Source organism: Pseudochaenichthys georgianus, chromosome 12, assembly GCF_902827115.2.
Source record: "Pseudochaenichthys georgianus chromosome 12, fPseGeo1.2, whole genome shotgun sequence".
NCBI classification, from domain to species: domain Eukaryota; kingdom Metazoa; phylum Chordata; class Actinopteri; order Perciformes; family Channichthyidae; genus Pseudochaenichthys; species Pseudochaenichthys georgianus.
Window position 1 is genome coordinate 25,759,063 of NC_047514.1, and position 13,602 is coordinate 25,772,664.

The 13,602-nt window shown below is 41.9% G+C and overlaps 1 protein-coding gene across 6 annotated transcripts in view; it reads right to left on the bottom strand.

Moving 5' to 3' along the window:
* The window catches only part of fcho2 (FCH and mu domain containing endocytic adaptor 2), a 67,913-nt gene that overhangs the window by 45,343 nt on the left and 8,968 nt on the right, over positions 1–13,602 (bottom strand). For all 6 annotated transcript variants that reach the window (XM_071205049.1, XM_071205050.1, XM_071205051.1 and 3 more), the window contains exon 2: positions 8,704–8,795. In XM_071205049.1, the coding sequence (XP_071061150.1) occupies positions 8,704–8,795 (92 nt within the window). The remainder of the gene's footprint in view (positions 1–8,703; positions 8,796–13,602) is intronic.

The window sequence follows — 13,602 nt, forward strand, 5'->3', positions numbered from 1 at the left end:
ATCTAACTCAATTGTAAATCTTAGGGCTATGATCTTATTATTTCCATCTTTTTTTATATGGATATGATAAATGGTTTTGACCTGAAGCAGACTGTCTTTGGTGAAAACATTGTTTTTTTAAATGATGACCACATTTAAATCACAAATGGTGATTTTTGATTTGCGTCACACGTTGAAACGGCAGTGAGCTCACACAGTGACAAGATAAAGGATACTCAAAACAGCTAAACACTAAAGAAATTCTACTTACAGCTCAAAAGTTATATAGTGACTGGAGCTCACACACCTGTTTCTTTCAGGTCAGATAACTTCGATGAATCCCTTAAAATATGTTGTACGGCCCTGTGTCCACCTGTTGGAGATCGTTCATTTCTATGTAGCTCTTGTAAAAGAATGTTGTATTGAAAGAAATCTGGGGTATATTCAAACAGTGCATGTAGCTTCTTTCTCCAGCAGAGGGAGCCAGTGTGCAGTATTCTAAAGTACAAAACAAAACATAAGCCTGGGAACTGAAGCACCCAAGCCATTCTAGAAACTTGGACAGGGTTTATAAAACTAAGCAAAAATAAGCAATAATGTTACAATACAAATAATTAAATGAATCTCTTGTCTCTTTTACGGATTATGTATCGATTCATTTGTTTAGTATAAACAGACATTCCAGCTGACTGAATAAAGTGTTAATAATTAAGCACAGTTAAAAGCTTAAAGATGATTTATTAGAAAGAATGAGTCTGAATGGTTTAAACAGTGACAGAGCTTTACCATTGCTGCATTTGCCATTTTACGCAGAAATTCTTCAAAAAGAGAATTGTTTTAATTTAGGGCCCCTGTCACCAGGAATAATGTGCTGAAAAGCTTATTTTCCCTGTGACCCAGCCATTAAGGTAATGTAACATAACCGTAGCTTTGTTTATTATTAATAAGACTTTCAGTCTTCCAATAAATCCAGCAGATGGAGCACATTAAAGCCTGCACCCAGTGCTATAATGAAGTGTCTGATGCCCCTTTCACACCAACGTGTTTTCAGCTCCGGCTCGGAGCTGGAGCCTGAAAAGTGCCGGTTTTTCCTGTTCACACCGCAGCGGCGCCGCCTCTTAGCTCCGGAATCCGGTTCACTTCCAGCTCCAAAAAATGGTTAGCTTCGGAGCTAAGAGGTGGCGTCGCTTACGTCTCTCTCACGTCGAGGCGTGCAGGAAACTAAACCCACCTCCCCTGAACATGGGTCGACTGTCATGCCTGCCTACAAGCAGTAGTGCCTATAAACACACTTTATAAAGTCAGGCAACACTAACCAGGCTTCGTGTGATTCTGTTTATCTGTACCTTACTTTGACCATCCGTTCACTGTTATCGATCATTGTGGAGAGACGCAGACGTGTTGTTTTGTATTATTGCAGCTATCGGATGGAATCAATACATGGGCTGCACAGGTTGTCGTGTCCGACTATCACAAGTAGAATCATAATAAAAATACGCCGGTAAAATGTGCCTGTAGAAAACGGTTTATGCCACAATAGGATAGCAATAGCAAGTAGTCAGTTTAGCTTCGGTTGCTATGCCAACATCACCCGTTTTATACCAGAGAAACTTTCATAACAGCGTTGTGATACCAAACAGTGTCAATTCAGACTGACACACATTCACTTAGGCTAAGGGGAACTGGGGATATGCATCAGCTGCTTGTGTGAGTCGGACAGTGAATACTTTAGAGCGGCCGCTGCAGTGTGAGCTAACCGGGAGCTAACGGGAGAATAAACTCCCGTGGAAGAGCAGCCAGCACTGCAGCGGTCGCTAAATGCTGCAGAAACACATTAATAAACAATGAACCACGGCACTCTGGAGAAAAGTACAAGGTTGGAGAAGTCGTTATTTAATTTATTCTGGCTTCGTGTGATTAAAAGCAACACGATCATCGACCTGTTGTTGTGAGCGCCGTAAATCAGCGATGTAAACGGTGACGTCATGACGCAGCAGCGGCAGCACCAGTCGGGCTCTGGGCGGTGTGAACAGAGCGGGAGCAGAAAAGGGAAACCGGAGCTGAACCAGAAAAGCTCCCGCTCGGAGCTAGAAAGGGAAAGCGCTGGTGTGAAAGCCGCATGAGTGATGCAGTGAGAGAGGTGGAATCCACGGTTGAATTCCAGCGGTCGCCCATCCATCATGCGGCAGGTTATAAACACACACCTCTGACACAGGGAGGCTAATCTCTGTGGATGTGGAAAGAATTTTGTAAAGAAGGTATTATTATGGTATTATCCTGCTGCAGACACTGGGGGTGTGTAACATAATGCCAGGGTGAGATAGGGTAAGGCAGGGGTGTCAAACTCAAATACACAGTGGGCCACAATTAAAAAATCGGTAGGCTACTAGTCGAGGGCCGGACTGGTTCAATGTTTATTGCAAAACTTATTGAAATGAACTTATTGCACATATTAAACCTGGAACTAACAAAGCTTAAATGATTGCCTATAAAAACAACATTAAATAATCAGTTGCATTCATTTCTTATGGCTCGATCTGCAGAGCCATTTCTTATCAAAAAAACTATTTCCCTCAAAGAAAAAATCAAACATGCCCTGTTGTCATGAAAGTGCAGAAGGAAACATCCATGTAAAGTCAGTGTGCTGCTCTGTGATGCTAGTTCAAGCCAGATACTTGGCATCTCGTCTTGGGTGCAAGTTCATCAATGTTTGGGCTCAGGCTCTGAGCTGAGGAGACCCTCAGGATGGAGTGAAGGTGTGCGTGCAATACACCGGCGGGCCAGATCTAATAGTAATTAAAGATTATCCTGCGGGCCGAAATTAAATCCACCAAGGGCCTGATTTGGCCCACGGGCCTTGAGTTTGACACATGTGGGCAGGGCCGCCTTAATGCACAGGCTGACCTGGGCTGAAGCCCAGGAGCCAATACAAAAAAAATCAAAATACATTTATTTATTTTTTTCTGATGTTTTTTTAAAATGTTAAATAAACAAAGTCTTGGCTTTCAGAATATGAAACTTTTATTTCCAAAATCACACAATAAATACATTTTTGAAGCTTGTAAAGGGAAGAGGACTGCTCTCCCTCGCCACTCTGCTGTTCTGCTGTTCCCCTCCCTCCGGCTGACATTATGAATGTAAGGCGTATAGTAATCATAGATAACACGGCAGGGTCCGTTACAGTTTGTTTTCATCTGATTTCAAATAAACAAAGTCTTGGCTTTCTGAATATTAAGCGTGTTTCAGCAAATTCAGATGATAAATACAACTTTGAAGCTTCGGCATAATTACAAGCGGAGAACGGAGTAACTTGACGTCACAGCAGGCACAACAACAGCCGGTGTTTCTCGTGAGTGTTTTCCCCGGGAAACAAACAATACACACAAATGCAAAAGTACACGTATACACACACACACACACACACGCACTCGTGAGCTTCCACCAGTAATCCAAACGAAAATATCTTCCCTCCGTGGTATTTTGATCATTTGCTCCGCTAATCAATCAGATCGATGGATTCCAGAGATGACTCTGTAACAGTCAGTGGGCACCACTTAACAGCCAATCAGAATGAGAATATGTTTCACATGTGACTTATTCAAATTGCGAGTGATTGAGTGACAGATGAAGGTTGTTTAGGAGAAAATGTCGGAGAAGAAAAAGTTTGAGAGTGGCGCTCGGGAAAGGAAATTGTTGAGGGAAAAGGAGTTTCAAGACAAGCAGCTATTACAAAACATACCGAAGCTTCCAGGTTATTTTAAACCTGTAGGCCGGGATGAGGAGGAAGGACAGGTGAGTTCTGTACCGAGCGGCAGCGGTGCCGGCCGCGGGACCTCGGAGCCAAGTAGGCCGTCTGGTTCTGATAGCGATGGAGTAGCGGGAGAGGAAAAACAGACAGGAGGGACATTATCTGTTGGAGGAGATGGAGAGGACGAAGAGGACTTGCTACATTACGTGGAGGGGAGCCAACGGCAACCGGACAAATACATGAGGGAGGCCTGATACGTCACTCATCTGGAGGAGAGGACCAGGCGCGCGTAGAGCAGAGTGGAGAAGTGCGATCACAGAGCCTACAAAAGAAAACCTGGCAGGTTAAGGCGGGCTTGCATGTGGGCTAAGGTTTATGCTTCTTTCACAAAGAGGCAGTGGCGAGCCGTGACTTTTATACCTAGGCCCTCTGACCCCCCTTCCCTCGAGAAAAAAAAGAAGATATATTACGTCACAGCGTATACTTCAGCGGAATATCAAAACAGTGGCCCGGGGTGCAAAACGCATCAATGACAGCGACCCTCTACCACACAAAACAACACCATTTATATAAACACCTATCATGACAGGGCACCCACAGCCAAGTAACAAATACAAATGAATTAAGTCGGCATGGCAACCCGCATTGAAAATGACTTAGGCTACCTTTGATGATAAATCACTGAAACACAAAGTCCATCCTCCTGTCCTTTTGGATGAAGCACTTGCGGGTCATTCAGCTGATCCTTTGCCACTCCAGTTTATCATTGGAACTCAATCTTGAAAATGACTCGGTTAATAATTTCACAACGATGTCATCACTATCACTGAAGTGAGCCATCATGAACGAACTTATGCTAATTATAAATCTATCGATCATAAATCTATCGATCATAAATCTATCGATTAGATTTATGATTCGAAAATAATAAAAGTAGGGTAGACATGTGGATATTATCCGGCTGAACAAAACGTGCATTTATCTAACAGGTTCGTTTTCCACAGACCTTATTTCGAGCTATTTTCCAAAATCCTGTGGAGAAATCCCATTGCTTTCTGTCGAGGGAATCCGAGCGAAGCTTACTTCCGGGTTTTAGGACGCGTCACTGCACCACTTGCATAGACCTCACAGTGGGCAAAAACGTATCATAAAGTCCGCGAAAAGAAAGCCCGCCCATTTAGAGGGAAGATATGATTGGTCAATTGTACTGTCATTTGACATTACCCTCTCATTTAGTTACTATAGCTGGCCCTCTGTGAATATAGAGAGGGACCAACAAGCTCTCCCGTCTTCACTCGCAGAGACGGCATTTAACCCTTCACATTCCAACAGAAACTGAACAGGCAGATTCGAAGGATTTATTTATTTGGAAATATTATTTTAAATACAATTAAATCAAGTTATTTTGGTAAAACTAATGAAAAATGTAACAACAAAATATTTTTAAAAAAAACGTTTTTTTTATATATATATATATATATATATATATATATATATATATTAGGGGTGTCAAGTTAACGCAAAAAAAAATTAACGCCACTAATTATTTTAACGCGATTAACGCACGTGTATTTTTTTTCCTCGGCCGCCCCGTAGTTTCAGAGCGCATCGAGTTTAAAATACCATCTGCTGACAGCCCCGCTCCTGCCGCCCGCTTGTGGCAGACCACACTTCCACGCTCACCGGCAGGCACCGACTGGCCATCAGGAGGACCGGGAGGGTGTGTGTAATGTGGCCCGAGCGAGCGAGAGAGAGACCTTACGTGCATTGTTGTTGTTGTTAGCATCTGGTGCTAGCTAGCTGCGCTAATGGATATGAGGAGCTGTTTAAATGAAAACAGAGGAGCGACATTTCGCCACAACTGCACCGAGCACTTATGCAGGAAGCCAGACAGTGGCACATTGTAGGAGAAGTCAGCACACTCATGATTGCAGCAACATGATTGCAGCGTCCAGGCAGCTCCCGTTCGAGCATATGCCTTGAGTTGCACATAGCTCCAACGATCCAACACACACACACACACACACACACACACACACACACACACACATATATATATATATATACACACACACACACACACGCATACACACACACACACACACCCCATTTGTATTGTATGAGAGGTGCCAGGTTGAATTGAGGCGAATATTTGTAATGTTCAGAGGTTGTTGTGTTTAATATTCATGAGGATATTTGTCATTGTTCAAATGATAATAAACATTAGCATAAAGCATATTTGTCCACTCATATGTTAAGAGTATTAAAAACTTGAAAAATATTCCTCTAAGATACATTTACAACAGATAAAAAATGTGCGATTAATTTGCGATTAATCGCGATTAACTATGGACAATCATGCGATTAATCGCGATTAAATATTTTAATCGACTGACAGCCCTAATATATATAATATATATATATATATATATATATATATATTTATTTATTTTGTACACAGGTCTCTTTACAACGAGCAACTGATCTTAACAAGACCAGTGTTTCCCCTATATACAAATACTAGCGGTGCAGCGCCGCTGCTGAAATATGCGCGCCGCTGCAAAACATTTTTGACCGTTGGCGCTCATCCTAATTTTCGGCCTTGATGTAACAACATTCATAATTAAGTAAATGTAACACCCTTTTCACCCCGGTTACACTTTTCATTTGCCCTGTACGATGGGCGCTGTAAGTGATGAAAGTGGGGGATGTTGGCTTATCAGGCGCCCACAGCTCACAGCCAAAGAGCGAGAGAGCGAGAGAGAGAGCGAGCGAAGGAGAGAGAGAGGGCGCACCGGTACCGGCGCTGTTGTTATTAGAATCTTGTGCTAGCTGCGCTAACGGATATAAGAAGTAGATGTTTCTACAACCAGGGTGGAGGAGAGCTCTCCTGTCAGACTGAGAGGCTCAGTGAGGTAAAGGACTCTCTGAGTGTTTAGATAGTTAATTTTAGTTTTAAAAGTTATCTCAGTGGGTCTCAAACGTTTTGACCACAAATTATGTAAACATATATTTCCAAGGCACTCCTTTATAATTATTAGGATTAATAAAAACAGGTTTGAAATCATTCCAATGTATACTATAGGACAGTAAACCAAAAATATCGTTTAAAGTTGGAGAGATACAAAATATGCATAAATAAATGTTAACTGGTAAAATAAGATATGAATGAACAACAAAAATAAAATAAGTTACATTTATTTGTTATTGGCTATGGTAGGTTATTGGTTATGTTCATATACTTATTTGATTATTAAAATGTAAACCGATCTTTTTCATATGGGTGTTTTAGAGTTGTACCCCCTAGATCAGGTCTCTAGTAATTGTGTGCTCAAAGTGCACCAGATTGAAGCTTTTTACTTTAAAATGTTAAAACAAAAAATCTTCCCAGGGGGGGGGGGATACCCCCGGACCCCCCTCGAGGATGTGACGTCCACCCCCCAATTCAAACATGGTCATACAATACTGAATACATTTGAAGCCATTTTGACAACCCAGTCTCACAAAAAAACGTGTAATAACTAGAGATGTCCCGATCCGATCACGTGATCGGGGATCGGAGCCGATAACGTGATTTTCAAAAGATCGGGGATCGGGAGAAAATAATCGGGGATCGGGATTTTTTCTTTTTTTTTTTATAATTTTTTATTTTTTTATTTAATGTTACAAAACAAAAATGACCATGTTCACGTCTTAAAGTCATCCTGAGGATTTAGTTTTGGTTTCAAATTACACAACATCATGTATGTGTTGCTTTCTTTGGGCTTGTTTTCATAGACCTGGTTGCTTATTCCTCTGAAATCTGGCAACAGAGTGGGCGCAGTGTCTAATAGTAGCAGTAAGCTAACGAGAGGCTACGTTCAGCTGGTGACTCGGGAGTCAGGACAGAGAAAATGTCAGGAGTTTGGAAGTATTATAAAATTGAAAGGGAAGGCAGTGTAACAGCCAGATGCAATGTTTGCAAGGCGGAGGTTCCGCGTGGTGGAAAGAACAGAGCTACGTTCAACACGACCAATCTAATACGCTACCTGAGAAACAAACACCAACAACAACACGGCGAGTACACAGCGGCCACACAGGTAACGGCACTATGAAAACAAGCCCAACAGAAGCAACACATACATGATGTTGTGTAATTTTAAACCAAAACTAAGTCTTTAAGACGTGAACATGGTCATTTTTGTTTTGTAACATTAAATAAAATAATACAAATATTTTATAAAAAAATATATATTCCCGATCTCCGATTTTTCTCCCGATTCCGATCTTTTGAAAATCACGTGATCGCTCCGATCCCCGATCGGGACATCTCTAACCTCGACAGTTAAATGCCATTTTACGTTTCATTACTATACTGTATTTATTATAGTTATAGTATTACTATTTCGTCGATTAAATAAAATATAAATTATATTTGATGCAATTTTGGTTACATTTCCATGACTTTTCCAAAACTTTGGGGAAAATATTGTTTTCCATAACTTTTCCAGGGCCTGGAATTTGCATTTTGAATTTCCATGACTTTACCAGGTTTTTAATGACCGTAGGAACCCTGAATATTACAGTGAAATTAATTTCTTTTTGGTTTTCTGACTAAGTGTAGACTGAACCAATAATGAACAAATAACTAGGAGGATTTATTCTTAAGGAACATAATGTAAAAAAGAATAATGTTAGTTGAGGCTCAACTTGGAACAAACCCATATGGTGTGAGATGTATTTGGCAATCAGCCACATTCAGAGTGGTTTGAATAGCAGCTAAGTACTCGGGTGTTACTACAGGAACAGGATCTGCTGGTGCTGTTTGGGAAGTACATTTCAAATACAAAGAAAACCACACAACAGGTAATACATGTATTGAAGAAGCAACACATCACAGCAGGCTAATGAGTAACTTATTGTATGTACTGGATTCACTACGTAGAGAGGGCCACCTCCTCAGAACAAGTGAAGTGTGTCAGAGTGCCATGTCCTACCTTTCTCTGATGAAGTCGGTCAGCTCCTTGGAGGAAATCTGGCCATGCTTCATGTTATGGTAGAGCACATCAAAGCCATTGTTTTTTTCACCCTGCATTTCAAAGACAAAAAAGGAATGCAGATAGATAAGTCACAGCACCAAGCCCAACAAACAACAATAACAACAACTGTGTACTGACGTTACCGTGATGGCCTTTTCTAAAAGCAGGACTCTGATTGTCTGCATAGCGTCCAGCTGCATGTGCAGAAGCCTCTGGTCAACCATACTCATCTTTGCCATGTTTCCGAGAAATGTATGTTCAAAAAAATGTATGAAGTGTTGTGGACTGGTCTATGTCTGGAGCAGATAATGTAAGAGATAGAGGTCTGTCCGTCTGTGTTCCCGTTACCATGCCACCGGGGGACGGGTGTCCAGTTGCACTGATGCCCTAAAAAAAATTGCAGATACCTCTGAATAATTTAATTGAATGAAAAATGTTGGTTTTGCATTTAAGATTGTTTTTAATAATCACAAATGACCCTTCGAGTACAGATAGAGTGACACCCTCTTACTACTACTAAAACTACTGATATTAAATGTTTTAATAATGAAAAAATATTATTTGTGTACCACATATTTATATAATCCTACAAACAGAATACACAAAATATGAATGAAGGCAATTAAATACATAAATTAAATTGCAAGCAAAAAAATCACAATGACTTCAAAGGACAATATTAACATAATAAATACAAATTAGTTTTTGTATTCTTTCACCAAGCTACCTCCTTCATCAGAGCCAGACCAATCAATCAGCCAGGCTGACTTGTTCATAGTACTTATTGCAGACTTATAAAATGAGTCACCCTTATATTGGTTTTCCCAACAGAAGGTCCTGATAAGTTTGTATTTGATATTGTGCGTTGTTGTGTACGATATGTATTATGCTGACTATCAGCATGCTAGGACTGATAAGGCCTTTGCAGACTGTATCGAAAACAGCCAATAAATCCCCTTCAGATTCAGATAATAAACTCTGAACTTCACTACTACAGTAGATAGGCCGGCCTCTGCGAGAATGACTTTGATGGTGCTGGGTTTGCATTCAAGATAAGAGCTACGCTGATTTGGAGAACAGTTATTGACCCGACCCGACCTCTCTGTTGGTCTGTAGTAGAGTTGACAGGGCAGGCATGTTGGTCAAACAAATGATGTCCGGCTGAAGGAGCCGACTGTAGACTTTGCTACAAAGCAGAGAAATAATTCTCCATTATTATAGACAGGTCCTCGTGGGGAGGGTAGTTAGATTCTGAATGTTGGTGGCCACGTCACAGAAGGCCTGGGAGCAGCATACTGACTTGTGGGAAGGCAGAGACACTTGAGAAAGTTCCTGGGAGTGTCTACTCCTGCAGCACGAAGCGTTTCCTTACCGTCTGGTGAGCCAACAGAAGAGGACAGGACCACATGTCCCTACAAAGAGGGGTTTGTTCTGCTGGACACACTATAGTGCTTGACCCCGCATATGGATATCTACACCCTGTGATGGACAACAATATTAAGGATCCAACCTCTCAGATCACAGCCTTTTCTCCCCGTTTAGGTCCAAGAAGATCCAAGGGAATACACCAGTTCAGCACCGAGAGGCTCAGCAATAGCTTGGACATCAATATCACTAGGATCTTAATGAGGTCACTAACTTTAACCCCCACAGAACTCACTTTCTTTTCTTTAAAACTTTTGAATGCACAAATTGAAGGACATTGTACCTGATTGTGCAATACGTGGCCTACACGCCTCACACACCTAAAACACAAACACCATCTTGGCATTTCCCAGAACAGAAGAATGACTTCCTCAATGACCTCCTTCAGGCCGTCTATTCAGTGACAGAGGGAATAGAACCATGGCTTGATGCTAGGAAGTGCCTTTAAAAGCCTTCTCTCTCTCTTCTAAAGCAAATGGTCAAATGTAGTAGATTCTGCGGAACAGCATGCAAAGAACTGAACACTAGCTCGACCCACATGCAGACCGATAAGGAAAGTCATATGTTCAGAGAAATGTAATCATGATAACACAGCAGTTTATCCTCATTCTTGTCTAAATCTGCCAGCACACTTTGTTTCACCTCAACCCGAGAGTCACAGATACTTCCTGGTTCCTGGAGCAATACACTGTCAGCAGTTCAGCGGCTTTAACAAGTCCTTGTTTTGCACATTGACAAAGAGTAAAGGTCAAAATGGACCTCAGAGGTAGCTCTGATATAACTCTGTTTAGAGAGCAAATAGACATTAAAAAGGAAAGCCCTCTCTCTGGGCTCCAGCTCACTGACCTATCTTCAACCCCAGCAAGCGGACCACTGAGATTAGCTTCCTGTTGTAACAAGATAACCGTAACAAAGTAAAAGTTTAGCAGTAACCCGGCCTGCAGAAAACAGCATGACATGCAAACTTCTGCACGCATTAGATGTCAAGGCGGGAAGGTGAGACACCGACCATAACAGCTGACCTTATGTCCTCCATTATAGGGCTGCACGATTTGTCATCTAATTGCAATTTTTCGGACAGATTTTGCGATTGCGATTCGATTTGCGATATTTGTTATCCGGCTAGGAAGGTCGTATCAACGTGCTCCCGTCTCTAGCCCCCCCGCAGCCCGAGCTACGAGTGAAAGAACTAAACTTACATGAAACTTCCGTTGGGTTGCTTTAAAGTCAAGCTTCAGTTTAAGATTCACCCTGTAATAGAAACACGTGATGGAGCATTGCTAACCTGACTCAGACGTTTCACCAAAGCATCTGAGGCTGCGGCCACACGAGGACGAAAACGGCTAAACGCATAGGATTAACGCAAACAAGCTTCCGTCCACACGCAATAGTTATCCGGATAGTGTCTGTCCACACGAGACCGCTCCGTTTAGCTCCAACCGCTGGAGACGCTGCAGTACATGCAGGAGCCTGTACGTGGCGCTGTAACTTCCTCCACAAAAGCAGCGAAGAAGCATGGTTGTCATGGTTGCCCTTCTGTTTATTCTCCGCGGTGGGGGCCGAGGGAACCGGGCAGAGTTTTTCGCCAGTCAGCGTGTATTAAAGTTTAAATCTTCCGGACAAAATGATAAAAGTGCCGGTCAAAGTCTTCTTTGTTATTTATTGAGCTTTAAAACAAATGAATAACGATCTATATATTATAACTAATAAAATACACAGAGCCTCTCTTTTTCCTCCCTCTCTTCGGACAGCGTCAGTGTCTGTCTCATGCAGCAGCGGATCCAAATGAGTGACCCGGCCGACAGTAAAAATAAACATATTTATAACTAGTTTAGGTAGTTTGAGAGGTAATTAAAATAGCTAAGGGTGATGATCTGACTTGAAGTGTGTGTGTTGCTGCAGCGGGAGGAGCTGCAGGTGAGCAGAGCTGCGTGTCTCCGTCCTGTCAGATTAGACTTCACTCGCGTTTAGGTCCATATCGAGAGAAAGATAAATAATCTGAATTCAGGGTGCAGTTTACTTTGACGCGGGGGTGAGCAGCAGAGGTGGGGAGAGGCGGGGCTATTGCCTCATCATTATTGCTGTAGATGTTGCACAAACAACTGTAGCATGGTCAATAGTGTCCGGAGCACGATAGCAACTCTGCGATCCACCATTGTTGTTGTTGTTGGTGGCGAAACACTTCAGCAATGGCGCGGGGTAAGCGGAGGTGAGCAGCGGAGGTGAGCAGAAGAGGTGGGGAGAGGCGGGGCTATTGCGCAATCACTATCAGTGATCTGAAAATGTTCGGATAGGGCGTACACACGGAGCCGTTTGACCCCCCAGAGAGTTGCGTATGCCTTTCTATCCACCTTGTGACCCGTTATCGTTTCCTCAGTCGTTTAGTGCCGTATTCGGTCGTCCTCGTGTGGCCGAATGGTCTATATGACACTAAACAGTAACGCAAACGACCGAATTCGTCCTCGTGTGGCCGCAGCCTAAAGCTCCATTGGAAGCCATCTGGAAAGGACAGGCACTTTCAAAGATACTTGGCAGGTGATTGGATCAATCTGTCTATCACCTTCTATCATGGGCCACTTCTGATTGGTTAACAATGGCTGGTACATGTGGAGCACAGCACTTCTGATTGGTGTGGATTAGGGCTGCACGATTTTGGGAAAAAATCTAATTGGGATTTTTAAATCAGATATTGCTATTCGATTTGCGATATTTGTTTTTAAGCGACCCAACAGAAGTTTATTGTAAAATGCGGCCATATCTCCGGCTAGGAAGGTCGCATCAACGCGCTCCCGTCCCTACAGCACTTCTGATTGGTGTGAATGACTGACACACAAGAAGAAGAAAAAAAAGAAAAAATGTAATAAAAAAAAGAAAAATGTAAAAAAAAACGCAGGTTTTGCGATTTGATAATCGCATCATTTGAAATCGCGATTTCGATTTAAAATCGATTAATCCTTCAGCCCTAGACTGACACACAAGAAGAAGAAAAAATAAATAAATTGCAGGCTTTGCGATTTGCATCATTTGAAATCGCGATTTCGATTTAAAATAGATGAAACGTTCAGCCCTACTCCATCATAATGCCTCGATCAAAAGGAGCTCAGGATGCAGGACATAAGTACAATATGCCATATGTTGTTGAATACAGCAATAATGCTAATATCTGCAATCAAATTACAGATCATAAAGTGTACTCAATTTAGTTTTTCTGCTGCTTTCAGTAGCCTTTATTAAAAAACAAAAAGGAGAACATTAAAAGAAAAAGATTTCTCCAACTTTCTGTTATTGAACAAATGAAACATTAAACTGAACACAGAAGGCTCCAAACCACAACAATCCCCAGGTCCAGCAACCTATACACAGTCTAAGGTGCAGAATTCCAGTCTTTCAAAATGTGTTTATCACACAAGTTGACATCACAATGACGATTAA